Here is a 19,371-nt window from a genome sequence, read left to right on the forward strand (position 1 = left end):
GTAATTTTCTACATTTTTTGTGGTAATTTCTATATACACTGCATTCAGAGAGTAATCAGACCCCTTTCACTTTTTTCACCTTTGTTATGTTGCAGCCTGATGCTACAATCGTTTAAATTCATTTTTTTCTGTCATTAATCTACACTCAGTACCCTGTAATGACAAAGTGAAAACAGAATTGTAGAAATGTTTGTAAATTTATTTTAAAAATTGCCATATCTGTAATTGGTGAATTTTTCACGTGTAAAATCAGTATCAGTCTCAAAAATCCAATATTGGTCAGGCACTAACTGAAAGCAGTGAGATTGCACAGCCATCCCTGTGTGTGTGTGTGTGTGTGTGTGTGTGTGTGGTTTAATCTATCATTATCAGGTCAGAGTTTCCCCAAAATTTCTCATGAAAATTTGACCTTAATTCAGTGTGTTACAGTGGCTCTGTGCAGTGTAGGTATAAAGTCAGAGAACTGCTCTTAGAAACTGTGGCAGTAACACTCACACTCATAAAATTGTAGAGTACTTGTGTGTGTGTGTTGCTGTGGGTGTGTTAGCCTCAGGGGTGGGGGGCTGCTATCCTTCCTGACACACAGGGCAATGAAACTGTTATATTAGGGGGCCGGTAAAGACGATGGTCCTTTCCTCTTTCACATCCAAAAGAATGACTGAGTCTCTGAAATGTGACACACAGCTGTTAGATCCTTTGGCTTCATATCAAAGCAGGAAGTGTTTTGTGTGTCTATCAAGGAAGGAGGAGATCTGAAATGTGGATTGAGGTGGATGTTGAGCATGTGTGTGACAGGAATGAAATTTTTGCACATATCCATGCGCGTACTGGAGTAAGTGGTTTCTTAATGTGTATATGCGCAACCACTGACAGGAGAAGGCAGACAGTCTAGGTTGGGTCATCAGTGTTTATGAGGCAGGGTGGGGCATTTGGATGTAAATGACAGTCAGAGGACGTTAACTGTCCTAGAAAACAAGTGTGGTTTTGCATCTTTCTTTTGTTTTTTATTGTCTTTTAGATGTTTGAAGGCTCCTCGGCTCATGAAAGTGGGGAATCCTTGTAAAAGTTCCATTGTTGTGACCTGATGTGACCTCCTCAACCCCTCTGACCTGACTTCCAGTCCCTCAGCCTTACCTTAAGCTTTAGGTCAGTCAACAAGAGTCTTCAAATCAAAAACGACTGCTCTGGAGCAAAATGCTTGCCATGCCATTGTGGAGCTGTTCACCCAAATACAATTAAAAAAAAAACAAAACAAAACAAAAAAACTTTGTCAGAGTATGCCTGAGCAGAACATTTCAGACCACAGTTCTTTAAAGCTTGTGCACCCAAGTTTTTTTTCTTTATAATTTTGACAAATCATCATTATAAAGAGGGTCCAATCCAAACTAAATGCACTGAGGAAACAATGTGTTCTTGCCTGCTCTGATGTCATGCATGCTCACTTCCTTCCGCTTGCCTTTCCTCACCCAAAAATTTCTGCCTAGCCTACATAAGCTATTATAATTTAGCTTAGCTTACCATAGCTATGGCTCCCCACTTCCTACTTTGTCATTGCATCAACATGACATCAGCAGGAGGTGCTGAATCTCTGATGGGAACTGTTTGAGCTGAGTTGAAATTCTTGACAAAAGTCCAACCACTCTAAAAAATGCACCAACTCAAGCTTTAAAAAAAACGTTTCTTCAGATGCTTCAAAAGTGCTTCAATGAGTTTGATAGTACAGCAGCAGCACCTGTCTGACATCAGAGGCTCCAGCCCAGTGGCCAGGAATTGGCATTTTATGTCTCTGCAACTTTGCTTCTGGAGTCCTGTGTCAAGTCAGTGCCGTGTTCGTTTGTACCGAACATTCACTAGATAATATAAGCGAGCATAAGCTGACTTTTCATAGGGTTTCCTAACTTTATCCATGATGTCAAACCTTCTCCTGATGTGACCATTTCCTAACCTTAACCATTACAACAAACCTTTCCCTAACCTTAAAAATAGTCATTTCCTAACCTTAACCATGATGTCAAGCCTTTTCCTAACCTTAACTGAGTAGGTTTGTTGGGTAACCACACTGAAGCAAACAAACGTGGCTAAAGCAGCTAACAAGCTAACAGCTGCATGACATTCAAGTAGGCTCCACCACATTGCTGATATGTCTAAAAGCTGATATGCAACATATTTTGTTATTCAGAAACACTGACATTTCAACATACTTGTTTGCAATAGCATTGTTTGCAGAAATATTTTACTCTGGCGACGGGGTTGGAAACGCAGCCAGGTGAACACAGACGTTTCAATCAGCTGCACTCCTGTCGTGTGGATTTGGGAAATGATCAACATTGCTATGCGCTTTTGAGTTTGGTGTGGCGTTGGAACTGTGTCAGAAGTGAGCCTCAGACAGTTATCAGAACACCTAATGAGAGTTTGTCTCTCACTATCTCTCTCCCGCTCTCTCATATGTTGTTTCTGTTTGTGTTTTTGTGTTTGTGTGTGTGTCTTTGCCTTGTAGATGACCTCTATGCCAACTCCTTCAGTTTCCCTCCACCTTGCTCTTCAGTTCCAAGCCTCTGTTTCATTTGGCCCTTACCAGAAATTCTTATCAGTTAAAGTGTTGGCAGTATATGATGCTGTAGTGTGTTATGTTGTTAAGCTCCTTCACTTATGAATGACAAATATGAATAACCAAATGACTTTTTCTCAGTGTGTGTGTGTGTGTGTGTGTGTGTGTGTGTGTGTGTGAGTGAGTGGTGGGGGGTTGGTGGTTGGTGGTGGGGTGGTCATTGCCTTCTGGATGCTGGGTCATTAGTGTCACCCTCACCTTGTCCTTCAGTTATAATTCTTTGGCATCCAAAGTATTCCATGAGCCTTAGTGGGACTTGCTCTTATTGGAACTATTTACTGTTACTAGAAGAATGGCCCGCCCGCCTGGGTGCCTGTCTCGGGGGTCCCTGACAGAGTTCATGGTTGTGCTGAACTTTTGAACTTGGTGAGGTATGTGACAGGGCAACAAACAGTCTAGAAAATCTCCACGCTGCAATCCCTTTTGGACTTTGACGGCAGTGAAATAGAGAGGATTTCCCCAGCTGGGACCAGATCAACTGGTCCCGCTCCTTGGAGCTGATATAACTCTACCCAATAAAAAAATAAGACTAGTGCCACAAAATAAATGATGGAGAAGATGACATGGATTTCTTTTGCAAGCCAATAAATTGATAAATCTTTGACGAATAGTACAGCTGATAAAGTAATATACCTGATATGATAAGGCATGTCAGTAATAGCAGGGAAAAGCAAAAGAGCTTCTGCCTATTTGAGCAGAGAAGCTAATTCACATATTACAGCTCAAAATAAACACTACCTGGGGCCAGCGCCATACAATTAGTAATGCGTGTAACCCTTTCAAGCCTGAGCAAATTCACTTGATTTCTTTCAAACATTTTAAATTTTAAACAGTTAAAATTAAATTCCAAGAAAATTACCAGAACATTGCCATGAGATTATCAATTAAGTTTGACATCAAGTTTGACAAAATCCAAGAACTTCACATTAATTACTCATTAACATACTATCAGCAAAAAAGAGAAAAATGAGAGAATATTTGCAAAAGAAATTGTAAAAACCATAAGAAAATTTCTGCAAAATTAGAAAACCCTGATAATTACCACAAATTCAGCAAAAAAAAAGTACCACAAAATTATATTAAAAAGAAATTACAAGAAAACTATTATTGCAATTATTTATTTAAAATTAAATTACAAGAAACATGAAAATAACAACCATAAAATTAGCAAAATGAATGAATTGTAATGAATTGTAACTATGGCAAAAAAGACAGTGAATAAAAACACAAAGTGAACAATAAAAAAGAGAGTGTTTTGAATGTGAAGTAACATCTTTATAAAGGTTTCATACAGTTATTGGAATAATTTCTGGTTCTAAAATAGTAAAAATCCCTCCTACAAAGAGAATTGAAAGAAGCATCCAATAATAGCCAACAATTAAGTACACTTAACCTTTACTGTCCGTAATTGCTGTGTTCTGAGCGGTGTCAGAAAAACAGCCTCCTGGTAGCTGTGTTATGGTCCTCTCTTATCTGTGACATCATTGTGCTCACACTAACAGCTGTTTCACTGCAAGTGAACTGGTTGTTCACGAACATATAGCCTTCGTGTATTACTGGGATGATTAGGTAAACACCAGGTTATTCAAATAGTGATATGGAGCATGCAGCCAGGATGGATAGATAGATAGATAGATAGATAGATAGATAGATAGATAGATAGATAGATAGATAGATAGATAGATAGAGGCCCACCCATGGGCTACTAGGATTCAAAGAGTTAAAAGAACATGTGATGCTTTTATAATGAAGTAAAGGTCATGTTTTTCTGCAAAAGCACAGGACAATCTGTCATCGACTGCAGTCCAAGTGACTGCAGGTAAAACCCATTCATCTCCATCTTGTCCAACAGACACTTGTGATGAACTTAGCACAGAGGTTGTGTGCATTTGTGTGTGTGTGTGTGTGTGTGTGTGTGTGTGTGTCTGTGTGTGTGTGTGTGTGTGTGTGTGTGTGTGTGAGAGAGAGAGTGCTTGAAAATGATCCTGTCCAAACAGTAGTTTGACTTTCAGCTCAGGTCTCTGATAGGAAGTAAATGGGACATGGCTGTCAGACTCGGGTCTCTAACCATCAATCAGACTAGCTTTGGGAGTTACCTGCCGCCAAGCTGTGGTTACCTTGGCCGACAAAAATATGAAATAAATTTTTTAAAAAATGAACTACTTTTATAATTGCTTGCTACAGCTAATCCTCACGCTAAATGTATTTACAAAAAGTCCAACAAATAATATGTGAAATCTTTTCAGTTTAATGTTTTTAATTGCAAGTTACCTCATAAGGAAAAGAGTAATCATGTTGATCCCCTCCAATGGTGCACCCCCCCACCACTGAAGAAAATCCTCTAATGTGCACCAGCCTTAAATAAAGGTTAAATATCTGATCTTGGTGACCACTGCTCTTTTTTGTTTTTAACTTTGTCATTCTGTCTGGTTCTCTTGCTCTGTCTCCAGTTCTTTGTCTCTCTTTCTCCTTCTCAGAATATGATTAGCTCCCTTTCTACCCGCTGTTTCAGCTCACATCGACTCTTTCTCTACTTCATTCTCTCGTGAGTCTGTCATTCAAACTGTGGAGCTCTGCATGATCTGATAAACCCCTTTTTAATATACAAAGACTGATTGTAATGAATTTCTAATTAGTTCCAATGAGCCAGCGTGGCCATTGTTGTCTCTCCTGCTCTCCTTAATCCCCTCTCTCTTTTCTTCACTTCTTCCTGTCTTAATTAAGGAAAAATAAAGACAGGTTGCTTTCTGAAAAGGTGCTCCTGCTGCTTGAAAAATGTAATGCCTAACTTACAAAATAATGGTTAGTATGAGAATATATCTTAATGTGTGAAATATGGTTGAAATTACAGGCTCTCTGAAAAAATCCTTGTGTACAGCAGAGTGGTATTTTGTATTTTGTAAATTAAAATCTTGAGCATGTTAAGCATTTTTCTTGCATTTGTACGTGGCACAAACTGTAGCAGTGACTGTGATCATGCTAAAGAAGTGTTAAAGTAACCATTGTCGCCCTCACTGAGTGTGCTGAACTCTACCTGACCTGCTGAACTTCTAAACAAGCTTCCCCCAAATTATGAATAATCACAGTGTGCCACTAACGACCTCGCAAACAGCCCTGTTGCCTTGCCTTATCAAGCCCTCATACGACTCCACAGCAAGAGCCAATGGGCCAGCAGACATCGTGCAAATGCAGTTTAACTAATTAACGCTCCCATTGACTTGCATTGACTTCCCCACCACAGATGGCTGTAAGCCGATTGACTCTCAATGACCTTGGTCATTAGATAACATAGCTGCCCATTGAATTTAAAGACATCCAGCACAGAATATGACCTCGGGACTGTGCCTGATTATGCATTACATGATAGCATTAAGCCCACTGACTTTCTTTGGATAATATTATTTCTTTCATGTAATGTGTGTGCAATGGTAATGCTGATCAGGGTGCCGGCAGTCCTTTTTAAGTGTGAAATAATGAGTAAAAACACTTTCTTGTAAATAATTTCATGTAAAAGCCTATAATGTAATTGTCTTTAATTAAATAAAACTAAATGTGGAAACGTCCATAATGTGTGTGTGTGTGTGTGTGTGTGTGTGTGTATGATCTTCCATTTCCTAGGTGTTTATCTTCCCACAGGCCAGCTCTGACCCACTGACTTGCCAAAGCATGCATGCTGAAACACTACAACTCTACAAAATTCAGCTGCTTTAGCATAATTCAAGTGAAATAGAATCAAAACAAAGAGTCCCAGTTTAATTAATGGTATCTCTAAACCATACAAGATAAAAATGAATTTCAGTACATCTCACAAGGAGAAGGAGACGTCTGGTTATGTAGATAATCTGTTTTCTTTGCAGTGTGTGTAACAACAGCTATGTCCCATGACCTAAAAAGGCTGAGACACATTAGGTTACAGATGTATAAACATTATGCTCTGTGTATTAAAACACGTAAGTAAATTACAATGGAATTTCAAATGAAAATTTTGAATCCAAGGAGCCCATGGGTGGGATTTTTAAATAATGTATTTAACCCTCTGAGCGTGATTCTTTATTTTGGGCAGATTTTTTAACAATTCCTCTTTTCTCCATGCATTAGGAAGATAACAAGTGAATTTGCTCAGGTTTCAAGGGGTTAACACAAAAAGATGAGTGTGAGGCAAAACAACTGGCCAAGATCAGATAAACCTACATGCTGAAACTGGAACATCCCCAAAATAAGACCTTAAACTTAGGGCTCACATTTGTTCACGTTACCTACATGCTACTTACTTACTTGGAATGGAATACACTTTTGGAAGGCAGAACAGAAAATTTCTTGCCATCTTTTCAGGACTCTGTGCTCCCCACCTCCCCCCAGCCCTCCCCCCATACCTCACCTCTCACATTTACTCTTCATGGCAACAAGTGGTACTGTGTGTAAAAGTGCTCTCTGCAACAACACCACCTCACTAGCTATTACATTGATTTACCCCAGACCATGTTCAGCCCTGAGGATCTAAATAAAAGCAAGCTGGTTTCAAACCTCTGTCACCACTGTGTTGTAAATTCAGTATAATGCTCACGAATTCAGACAAAAATGGGCTTTGCCCATGCAAAGTTTTGTCTCTGCCGAGCGATGGCAAACAATGGAGGGAAGCAGACACTCTTTAGAGCGAGGAGAGGAGGCAAAGTTCAGAAAAGTTCATTCACATCGTTCGAGGGCTGGGCTGTCAGGGATAGGATAGCCGAACATAAAGGTGTCAGTGACAATTTACTATTACAATTTGGGCATTTAGCTGTAAGTCTTATACAGAGTGACTTACAATAAGCACAACCGCTAACATTTTTGGATCCCATAACAGCAAGTAGCCCTGTTATAAACAAGGGCCAGGGACAACAGTACAATGCTAAGAACTTGGTATGGAGTGGAGGAAGGGTGAGTGTAAATCAGAACAAGTCCAGAAAGAGAAACAGCTTGTGAAAGAGGCTCAAACACGTTTGCCAGCAAGGCCACATTCAGCTGGAAGAAGCACACAGGCAAAGTGAAGACACTTGCACAGAACAAAAAATGAAAACGCATGCATTCACTCATACACATTTTACATGGAAATTAGACTATTCAAAGTCTTGTTTGACATTTGAAAGCAAAAAGCAAACAAAATATCTGGAATAATAACCTCTAACAATTCCAGCACTCCTTTTCCAGATTATGATATTAATGGCCAAACTCAGATACATGAAATTTGCACTGCTTTTAGCATTCCTTTTGCTGCATTATGTCAGTTATTTGACAGTCTCGGTGTTGGCCCCATTGATTGTGTGCAAGAACATAGGTTGTCCTTTCTTAATATTAACTGAAATAAACCATTCCTTCAGTTTATCTCTGGTCTCCAGTGGCATGATCGTTCACTCCTTATGCAATATCAATGCTCGAAAATCAGTGGGTGATGATAAACTGGAACCATTTGCATTGAAATCCTCAGCACTGCTAATTTCTGAATATATTACTCACATTTTCAATCTTAGCATTACGTCTGGTATCATTCCAACAGTTTGGAGGACTGCCTATGTTCTTCCCCTTCGTAAAAGTGGTTGTAAAACTGACTTAAATAATTACCAAACAATTTCTAAATTCTCTTGTCTTGCAAAATACTGCAATCTCTTGTTAATGAACGGTTGAAATAATTTTTACCCACTTACTCCATACCAACTCAATTTCAGTCTAGCTTCAAGCCTAGCATAGCACTATTAATTCTACATCTTTAGTTATTAATGACATAGTCTCAGCTTTAGATAATAAAAAACACTGTGCTGCTCTCTTTATTGATGCAACAAAGTTGCACAGTTGACCATTCTGTGCTCTGACAATGACTTGCCTCTTTGGGTTTTGTGTGTGTGGTAGCTGCTGGTGGTTTCAGAATTATCTCTCTGGTAGATTGCAGTGTGTAAAACTAGTGAATTTTCAGTCCTCTTTTCTCCGCATGACAAAGGGAGTTCCCCAAGGTTCTGTCCTTGGGCCAATCTTATTTACTATTCATATAAACAATATTACCTCTTCACTGTACAATTGTAACTTCCATCTTTACGCAGATGACACAGTCCTCTATTCATGTGCAGATTCTATTCATGCAGCCACTCAAAACCTGCAGCTATCATTTAACCTCTTGCTTGCTCTGACAGTGAGGAGGGATCAGTGTTTATTCTTACTTATTTATGAAGCTATTTTACAAAAGCTCCCCCTAACTCTCAGCCCTGCTTCATTGGACCACTGGTAGCCATCGTACCTGCTCAGCGCTGGCTCACGCTTTAGGTCCCAAAAATTCGCACAGAGCCAGGAAAATCTGCTTTTTGTTACTGTGCTCCATATACATCCATATGTGTGTGTGTGTGTATATATATACACACACACACACAAACACACACACATATATATATATATATATATATATATATATATACGCTTCAACAGAATTTTAAGCTGACCTAATTAATACCACTGAGACAATTCCAAGCTCTAATTGCTAATCTTATTGATTCTAAATGTCATTGCTTTTAATTCTATTTTATTTATTTATTTATACTATTTTATCTATTTATTATTCGTAATGTTATGATTGTCTTACTTACCATTTTATTTATTTATCTCACTGTCAAACTCTACACTTTTACTTTTTAGCATTGCTAATTTTACCTGATCTAACTGATCTAACCATGTATTCTTATTCTTCTTTATTGCTGTTTGATTTTAGTTGTGTCTCAATGTTTTTTGTATGTATATCAGCACCACTGAAATTGAGGGTTCTCCTTCAATATGTTTTCAGAGGTTTTAAATAAATAAAATGAAAGAATGCATGAATGAACAAATGAATAAATGAAGAATGAATGAATGAATGAATGAATGAATGAATGAATGAATAAGAATTGAAGAGTTTACATGCAACCCTCCATGTTTTCCTCCAGCCTGCCAACAACAGGCATCTGCATCTGCCAGGATTACTGGCTGCCAGACTCAGTTGCTGCATGGTGTTGTTGTTTCTGTTTGCTGGGTTGTACACAGAGATGGTGTCATGGTTAACATCACCATCTGGGTATACATCAACCTCTGCTGGTGTCCATCAGATAAGTGGAACACTTTGAGCCTTCTTCATGTTTCAGCAAAGAAAAATACTAACAATTGTGGGCTGTGCACTCTCAAATATGTCTGTTTTCACCATCTATCTCTCTTGCTACATCACGCTAGTGCAGTTTGGGATACTGGGATTGGGATAACTTGGTTGGCATCAGAACCCAAGGTAGGTCAAGAGGTAAATTGGGGGTTTGTTTTAGCCTGGATGGTGTTTTCCACACATACACATTCAGTGTGTGCAAGACCAGTGGTGGACTCAGACTGTTTGAAAAGCAGAGAAGAAAAAATAAAAAGGGACCCTGCTGCATGACAGGTGGTTCCACCAGCACGCAAAAAGCCGTGATGCATCATGTATGATGAAACAGTCTTTGTCTGGAACAAATAATATCTGTAGTATAATAACTGAATATCATTGTACTGTATATAATGTTGTGTTACAAAAGAACACAGCACTACCAGTAGCCCTCTTGCCTTGAATGGAATTGACCCACAGCAACATCACACAAACAACATATACTGTTCTTCTATTTAAGAGCATATTTCAGTATTTTGTTTGTTTGTTTTGTTTTTTAATTCCAGTCACAAAACCCAAATCTAAAAGTCTTTAAATGTTTAAGGCACTTTTTAATGAGCATTCCTGACTATGTTACTGATGCATATGCACCAGACTCCCAGTGATCATCTAACTGAGGCTGTGCAGGACGAGCCAGGACTTCCTCTCTGTGGCTGTGCAGCCTGACTGCTGCAGCCTCTGGCCACAGTTTCCAGCTGCTTTTCAGTCTGCGGCAGTTTTCTCTCTCTCTGCCTGGCACTCTGCAACCACAGGGGAGCTCAATACTAAAGCCACTCTTAAATGAGGTGAAAAAGCAATTCACGCACTATTTAAGGTCCTATTAGCTTTTGTACAAATTACTCTAAAATAATTTCTTAAGGATTTTTACATTTTTACTTGATTTCCAAATTGAGGTTATTATAGAATCACCTAAGCAAGGTACCTGTTCAGGTAGCTAGCTCCTTTACTCAGCACCCAGACTAAAATGTGACAGAGCTATCTATAAAAGCAGCTGCAGTGTGCAGATATTTCAGACATTTGTCTGTGGTAACTGGTGAAAGCTGACATTTTTCAGACAGTGAGCTGTGTCCCACCCTGCAGCAGGATGCAGGCTTACAGGTGGGAGCCCCTCTGACATCCCACCTGGACAGGTGGAATGTGTGTTTTTTGAAACTTTTGAGAAAACTGAAAATTGAAATTGATTTTTTTTTTTAGATAAAGGACATAATGTTTTTGCAATTAGATATTAAGGACTTTGACATTTTTAATTAAAAAAAACAAACAAAAAAACAAACAAACAAACAAAAAAAAAAAACAAGAATAATACTGCTGTGTTAGTTTTAACCCACCTGAATGTTACTTTCATACTGATCAGCAGGATTGAAAGCAACGGTGTGCAACCTCCATTCAAAGTCACATTGTAACAAAGTTGTTTTGTATTTGTGCTGGTACTGATACTGATGAATACACATGTAGGTTGTTCATCACAACACACAAACTCTAATGTTATCTTTTAAAATGATATTTTCTTAAGATTGTTACTTTCATACCAGCTTGTCCCTACCCTGAGGTATGGATTGTAAATATGTAAATATGAGTTCAAAGAAGAGTGTAAAAATAGGGTTATGTTCTGTCTACAACATTCACCTCTATCAAAAGAGGTGTTATAAATTTGTATGCCAAATTTATAACACCTAGTGCATTGATAGTGACTCTTACCTTAAACCTTAGGTAGAAAAGCCACAAGCTCTAATCATGTGCAGTGCACATGTATCCAGGCTACTGCCCCCTCCACTTTACTGTTGGAGGTCTGTATTGCTGAATGCCCTGAAACTGAACTTATCTGTCTGAACTCTGTTTCACCCTCTCTGTCTGCTCATCTGTCAGGGTCATCAGCCCTCCACTGCACTTTCTCTTCTTCTATGAATTCCAGATTTCTCTGCTATTTTCCTACCTTCCTATAACTTATCGATTCTGTAAGGATAATGGAATGTGTGTGTGTGTGTGTGTGTGTGTGTGTGTGTGTGCCAGGACCACCCAGCAGGACTGTGCAGAGTAAATACATTAAGTGTCATAAGCAAACATCTTAACTTGGTGTTGTCAAATGTCTCTGTCTCTCCCCTTTCTCCTCCACCCCAGTCTGACAGCTCTCTATCAACTGTGTTCAATTAAACCTCTTTATCACTTGAAGGCTGATAATACCACTGAGACTTCTTGATCATAAAAGCAATTATCTTCGCTAACAGTCAACAAATGGAGTGGTGTAACTTAAGTGACAGTTGATCCATCTTGAAAAAGATGTAGGACAGTAATAGTGCTATCTTCCTGTCATTGTGGATCCACCCTCTAAACAACTAATACACACTCCAGAGATTTTGGCCAGAAACACCTGGTAAGGCAGCAAGTTATGGAAAGACACTGGATTGCCTCCTTTAGCTTGCTGAAGTCTTGAGGCTCATCATTGGAGATTTTTAACCTTCATGTGCTGCATGAAGACAACCCAACAACTTGTTGCAGCAGTTGCTGCTGATATACGTCTGATATATTTAAACCCACTTTGTACTCCACTGACAAAACCAAGACTCGCCACAAAAAGATTTTTATTAAATAAAAAGGCCCACACAATATATCATATGTCACTTAAATAAGTTGGGGTAAGATACAAAAGCTATATTAACAGACTCTACAAATGTACATCCATACCTTAGATACAAAGTGTTCCATGTCCGTGTATAGTGCCTCTCGTTTTGCTTGTTTATCTTTTTAAAGAAGGATATATACAAATCCTGTGTATTAACATATCAAAATATAAAATGTAATATGTTTTATCGCAATCATCTACAACTGTTCATATGTACAAGTCATGTTATGAAAAAAACAAAACAAAACACTGATTTAACTGCATTCCCTCAAGCACAAAAGGTTTGTAGATGTTTGTAAGACATTTCTCTGTCCATGTGTAAATGCAGCTTCTGTGTCTGTCATGTATTTTAAGAGCACACTGGTGCTTCCCAAAAGGGCCTCTGACTATAGTTCACCCCTGAAACTGAAGTAAAAAAAAGTGAGGGCATCCTATCTAAAGTCATCTTTTGGGAAACCAAGCACTTAGCACTACACTGCTTTTAGGAAACAACTCCTCATCATTTTGCTTTAATTTCGCACATAACTGGTGAACTTGGTTGGCAGATTGTCCACAGGATAGACTGTAGGTCCCGTTTTCATGGTGGGCGGCCCATTTAGAAGAGTCCAGTTACATTGCATAGCTACTTCCACTAGGAAGATCTTCAGCAGGACCTTGGCAAACTCCTTCCCAACACACATCCTAGACCCCCCTCCAAATGGGATGTACTGAAATCTAGAAGAGTCAGCAGAGGGTTTGCTCATGAAGCGCTCTGGCTGGAAGTCTTCCTTGTTGGGGAAGATCTCAGCAACGTCATGGGTATCACAGATGCTGTAGATGACATTCCAGCCTTTCGGAATCTGGTAGCCCTAGGTGGCAAAGAGAATTCAGTGAATGACTTGGTATGGTGTGCTTTTGTGTAATTAAAAACTTTTCCTCTCGGTTGCAACCTTGTTTTTCAGATTAGCCAAGCCAATTTTGCATGCGACTGTGTGTCGGCTAGGCATCTTGTCTGCAGTATATTATTCTGATTGCTTTTTTGCCCAAAGACCATTGTATATCATCACAACTTGCTATCAACAGTTTTCATGGAAGACAAAAAGTGACCCTGCAAACTGAAACAAAACCCATTAGCCCTGAACCATGATCCTTTGCTTGGCTGTTGACTTCCAAAAAAGGTCCTGTGCTGCTCCACAGAAAAATATACATTCAAAAGTCAGCGAGACCTATGGTGAAAACACTACATTTGTACAAATACACTATGTATTTGTAGCACGTGAAAGTAGACAAATTAAGGATTACTAACATATTTGGGTAAGTGACATTCAAATAGTTTTTTTGCCACAGGCCTCTTTCTATGGAGCAACACAGGAACCTTTGGATTTGCCTTTAGGCTTCTCAATAATTGCAGAGAAAAACTTTGTGGATACATATAAATCCCATTGAAGGCCTTAAATATGTATCACTCTGATGATGGGCTATTCAGTGATATACATTTCTATTGTGCTGGCATTTCTATCCAGAGAATCTTTAATGACAAATCACCAAAACTGTTTAACTGCTTAATGGAATCAATCCTGTGACCTTTAGGTTGGGATGATCTTGGTAACCACTCACTGCCATGCTAGTCAGTATACCACTTGGATCTATAAATATCTTGTAGTGATAATTTAAACTTACATTGAGCTCAAAAGTCTTGAGGGCCACTCTAAATCCTCCAGGGACAGGGGGGTTGATCCTCAGGGTCTCTTTTATGACACAGCCAGTGTACTTTAACTGCTCCAAGGACCCAATGTCCAGATTCTGTAGGTCCATCCCCTGCTCCTCCTGAACACAACAAGAGAGAAAGGGTAGGGGTGAGACACAGAGAGACATTGCCATTCACTGGGCTGTTTCTTGAATCACTTGCCTAGTTCAAGTTGTTTTCCTGTTAGGCTTGAGGTGCTATACTGTTAAGCAGAACTGGCTTTGTGTTCTATAAATACAGCCTGCTCTGGCAACAGAATTAATGTCACTGGTATAGTTTAAGGTCAGTGGATGAAGCCAAAGAACCACCATTTTTTATAACCAAATAACAGACTGGAGCCCACTCGCCCAGTTTCAAAAACAAAGAGAAAAGGGCAGAGAATATTGTGAAACTTAATGCTCTTGTTTACGAGTTGTTAAAATGCTGTCTAGCCAAACTAAGTTAATTGCTAGGTAGTCTAGCTTTCCTTCCAAGTTCAAAGTAGCCTAGCTCCGGGGTTTTCAGACTTTATTATTACAAGATAACTTACATTAAAACAAGGACCCCCAGTTGAAGAGATTTTACCAAAGGGACTACGATATGAGAAGATGTTTTTTTAATTGCAACAACTATTGAATTATCATGCCTACTCTATTTGTCCATGTGTCTGTCTGCGGAAGGATGTGTCATTCTGTTCACTGTAAAGCAATCTTATTGGCTAGTGTGACAAATCAGCTCATTGTTCAACTCTATTAAGTGTATATCAGATATATTTGAAAATGATCCCAGGCAGCCAGAGGACATCAAGAGATCAGGAGGTGACAAGCTGGAATTAAAGGGGATCCTGTCTATTTACCTTGTCCATGAGTTCCTGCCTCAGACGATCCACTACGTCAGGATTTAGGCCCAAGAACATGACCAGAGAGGTGGCTGTGCTGGCAGTGGTTTCATGGCCTCCAAACAAAAGCTCTGTAGCAGATTCCTTTATGGCCTACAAAGACAGAAATTGGATACACAGAATGAGTCAATGGGCTCTAAACTTCCTGACACATTGGAAGAAACATGAATATTGACAAATTCAAAGCCATTTTTGAAGAGAAAAGAGGGAAGGCACTCAGGAGGGGTGTCTTGTTTCTGAATAACAAACAGAGAGGCTACTTCCTGGTTATCATGAATAGCTACAGACAAAAATAATGGTTCTAAGATTGTTCTTTGAAAGACTGGTCCCATAAAGAACCATCACCAAAGAAACACTTTATTTAGTGGATGGTTCTTCATTTGAACCAACTGGATCCACCAAGAACTACTTGCCCAATAATCTTCAGAGAATTTTGTTGTTGCCAATCTTCCTTGAAGAACTCTTTTTGATGAGTCTTGGAGGCACTACAGATTCTGTGATGAACCATTTGAAGAACTGGTTCTTGTGGCATCAAAGGTTCTTTGTGGAATCAGAAATGATTTTGACTCCACTATGAAGAACTACTTTTGGTTTCAGTTGGCACAGACTTCTCCTATAAGAAATGTTTCTCTTAAGTCCTCTTTGAAGAACCATTGCTGACACCTCAGAGAGCCCTTTATGGTTCTTTGAATTATCATTGAAACATTTCAAGAAGTGTTTCTTTAAAGAACTGAAAGGTTTGTGGAGCCAGAAAAGCTTCCCCTATGGCACACTCTTAGGAACCATTTGTTTACAGAGCACCTTTATTTTTCTGTGTGAAACAGCTGTTACAAATAGTGAATATTACTCTACACTGCTCAGATAGTAATACCAATACAAACTTGATGACTGTATTGCTAATAAGAGAAAAAAAAAAAAAAAAAAGAATCCTCAATTTAACTTTGACTTGGTCTTAAAAACTCACACATTATTGGGCACTGTACTTCGGCAAGAAATGTTAGTGTGATTCTACAGCACAAGATATGATCTATGAGGGTTAATATAACAGACGTAATGTGATAATCCCATCATTACCTGCATGCTGAAGGGCTCCTTGTTCTTCTTGCTGCTGTCTATGAGCTGCTGCAGGGCGTCTCTGTGTTTCAACTCTTTGTCAGAGTCATGCACCTTCTTCTTGATGTTCTCCTCGATCTTTGAGTGAATGAAGTTCCTTGCTTTCAGACCCTGCAGGACAGGAAACATGGAAGGACAAGGGAAGGATAGAAGCAAGAGAGTGGAGGATGGAAGGGCGCAAATGGCAGGTAGAAATAAAGGGGAGGATGGAAATAGGGTGGATAAAAGGGATGGAGAGACAGAGTGAGATGAGTCAAAACTCAAAACCAAATTGTGCCTTCATTCAGTGTTACTCTAAGGAACATTATGGATGGATAATGGTGCCACCCCAATAACCAACTACAGCATCTGAATCAACATTAAATTGCTTTCTAAGTTTATCTGATGACCAGTGAGAAAAATTGTCTTTTTGTTGATCCCTGAATTATATTTTAGTGATCAGTTCAATCGTGACATTTCTTTGATTAAAAAAAGAGGTAAAATGTGAGAAAAAAACTGTTGTAAAAGTATTAAGTTGCTACAGAGATGCCCTGGCCCACTAATTGTATTTTCCAGACGTAAGAAAGCAAGTTTATTTGGCACCACAGCAAAAATTAGAGTAATTTTAATAGCTTTCAGTGAAAATTACAATTATGATGCAAAAAATCTTAATCATATCAGTGTTTTTTTAAATCATCATTCAGCCCCATCTTAAACTCATGATAAAATTCTGTCATTAATCTATCCATCCAAACTTTTACACATCTTCATGATTCATTTTAAATTATGAGTGCTCACCCTGTACAGCCCACTGAAAGGCACGTCGATGGGAAGGGAAAACAGATTCTTGATCATCTCTTCGAACGCCTCCACCAGCTGCTGCTCGTCGGTCTTGATCTGCTCCGGGTTGAAGCCCAGCAGGATCCTCATGGCTATGCGGAACATCAGGCGCTTCATCTCTGGGTAGACCAGCACACAGGAGTCCCTCCTCAGCCACTCCCTGACTGCAGCCTGCACCTCGTCCTGGATGACCGGGATGTAGAGCTCCAGCGCCTCCCTGGAGAACGCCCGCATGATGGCCTGGACAGAGGAGAGGAATCCTAAGAAGATGTTTTTTCAAAGTGGGGTCTGGGGACCCTTGGGGATCCTTGAGGGGCTTTAAGGGGGTCTTCAGCAAAATGAGGAACTGCTTAATTTCACTGGAATTTAATTTACTAGAAATTCTTACAATGCAGAAAATGTATGAGGGATCATTTCAACATTTTCCTCTTTCTGATTTAATCTCACCAGGATTTATCAGTGCTCTAGTATGACATCAAAACAATTTAACCCTTTGAGAGGTACCTGATATCTAAAATCACTAGTAAAAGGCAACTGCAAAACTGGCAAAAAAGTAGCAGAACACTGATTTAAAAAAATAAAAATCACAAGAAAATCATCAGAAAATGGGTGATTTTGGATCTTTGCTCTCCATTATAACAATAAAACTATAAAATAAAATTTGGATTAGTTTAATCTAAGGAGAGAGCCACATCTTCATGATAACCACAGCACAGGAGGGTCCGCGGCTTAATGACAGTCACTTTGGCGGTCCAGAGCATGAAAAAGGTTGAAAACCTCTGATCTAAACAAGTGTTGGGTCTGTGCTCAAAGACACGATTCTGGTCAAGTCAGTTGCGTGTTTTTTTTTCCTCACGAGAAAATTAAAACCGGTCCAGAACCACTATATTCTGTTAACGTCATCACTTTCTGTCTGTATGGTGAAACAAGTCTCCGGAGCAGACCAACCTTCTTTTTGCTCTTGTGCTGGGCGCCGTGCACGTTGGAGAGGGTGTCCGAGCCCAGGATAGTGCGCACGGACGCGGGCCACTGCACGGACACCAGCCTGTGTTCACCCAGGAGAATCTGCCGGACGTTCTCCGCTCCGGTCACGCGCACTGTGGGGTTTCCAAAAAGGTGCGTGCGGTAAATGTAGCCGTACTTCTGCCGTTTCATCCGCAGGAACTTTCTCCTCTGAAACATCCCAGCACACGACAAACCAACACACATCAACATACAGTGCACACCAGAGACTGGCACAGTGCTTTGAAAGCGGGCTCCTGGTCTTGAGGGGCTACCAGGGTCCTCAGCAAAATGAGAAATACGATTTTTTTTCCCACTATAATTTAATTTGAATTTCGACACCAAAAATGCATGCGTGCTTATTTTAACATTTTATTTTAGTGTCACAATTTGAATCCGTTCATCAGTGTTCCAGTGCAAACAAACCTATCTTTTCACATCAAGGACCTTAAGGCAAAAATCAGATCATATGGGAGGGGGGCGTGTCTGAATCAAAGTCAATTTGAGGGTCCAAAATATTAAAAAAGTTTGAAAAACTATTGAGTAAGAAACTGAACAGGGAGCATGACACCTCTCTTCGGGCACTCTTTGAGACTGTATGCGTCTCCGGCTAAAAATGTTAAAAAATAAGTAAATAAAAAGTACCTGTGCTTGGTAATACAGTTAAATTTAAACATCCACCCCTAGAACAGCAACCTTCGTCTTATTACCCAAGTCTATTGAGCGCAGTTTAATTAACTATGGAACAAAGTTGCATGCAAGGTTATTTTGCATCAAAAGGTAGAAAAGCATCAGTTAGGAGTCATAAGGTTTCTGGTTGCTGTCCATTCTTATCCAGGTGGATCCTGTCAGCCGTGTACGGTTTAAAAACACTGGTGAAGGTGCAGCTGAGACATGCATTTACCTGGAGAATTAGCTGCAGCGTCTCTCCAATAAAGGGTAAGCCCATGGATCCAGGCGGCAGCGGGCTGGGGCAGCTCGGGTCTCTGCCTCGGATCATATACACCTCCCACAGCTTGACCGCCACTAGAAACAACAAGACGGGCAGCACGATGGTGCAGAGGAAGGTGGCCAGCAGTGTGCTCAGAGCCATTCTGCAGGGACTTGGTGTGGAAAAAGCTGGGCGCTGCGTCGGGGAGGCTCGGCTCGCTTCAGGTGGAGCTCGGTCAGCTACTGCGGCTGCAGACCGCTCATCCAGCGCTTTTATAGGCTGCCAGGCTTGTCGACAGCCTGTTACCTTTTCCCTCAGATAAATTAGTTCACACAAAGTTCATCTTTAATTGTGGGTGTCACTCGGCCCCGCCTCCGGCCTGTGCTGGCTGGCTTGCCTCACCGTTTGTTCCAAGGGCCGCATCTTTTAATCCCTACCTCCTGTTGCACGCGGACAATCTGTGGCAGATTTCACTGTGAAAAGGTGATGATCCCC

General features: G+C 40.0%; 1 protein-coding gene across 1 annotated transcript; it reads right to left on the reverse strand.

Annotated features, from left to right (window-relative positions):
* Positions 1–12,350: 12,350 nt before the first annotated feature.
* On the reverse strand, positions 12,351–19,164 carry cyp26a1 (cytochrome P450, family 26, subfamily A, polypeptide 1). Its single transcript, XM_030078565.1, has 7 exons — positions 18,850–19,164; positions 17,892–18,116; positions 16,902–17,183; positions 16,086–16,235; positions 14,970–15,104; positions 14,068–14,214; positions 12,351–13,256 (listed from the first exon to the last, which is right to left on the reverse strand). The coding sequence occupies exons 1-7, from the start codon at positions 19,036–19,038 to the stop codon at positions 12,918–12,920; spliced, it is 1,467 nt and encodes a 488-aa protein (XP_029934425.1). The 5' UTR covers positions 19,039–19,164; the 3' UTR covers positions 12,351–12,917.
* Positions 19,165–19,371: the final 207 nt, after the last annotated feature.

Source organism: Myripristis murdjan, chromosome 19 (genome assembly GCF_902150065.1).
Source record: "Myripristis murdjan chromosome 19, fMyrMur1.1, whole genome shotgun sequence".
NCBI classification, from domain to species: domain Eukaryota; kingdom Metazoa; phylum Chordata; class Actinopteri; order Holocentriformes; family Holocentridae; genus Myripristis; species Myripristis murdjan.

Bases quoted from the DNA above. Each gene is read 5' to 3' on its own strand.
- cyp26a1 (XM_030078565.1), bottom strand. From the start codon at position 19,038: ATGGCTCTGAGCACACTGCTGGCCACCTTCCTCTGCACCATCGTGCTG. The intron at 17,184-17,891 runs GTTGGTCTGCTC...TCCTCTGTCCAG, and splicing joins AGCACAAGAGCAAAAAGAAG to GCCATCATGCGGGCGTTCTC. The intron at 13,257-14,067 runs GTAAGTTTAAAT...TTTGCCACCTAG, and splicing joins TCAAGACTTTTGAGCTCAAT to GGCTACCAGATTCCGAAAGG.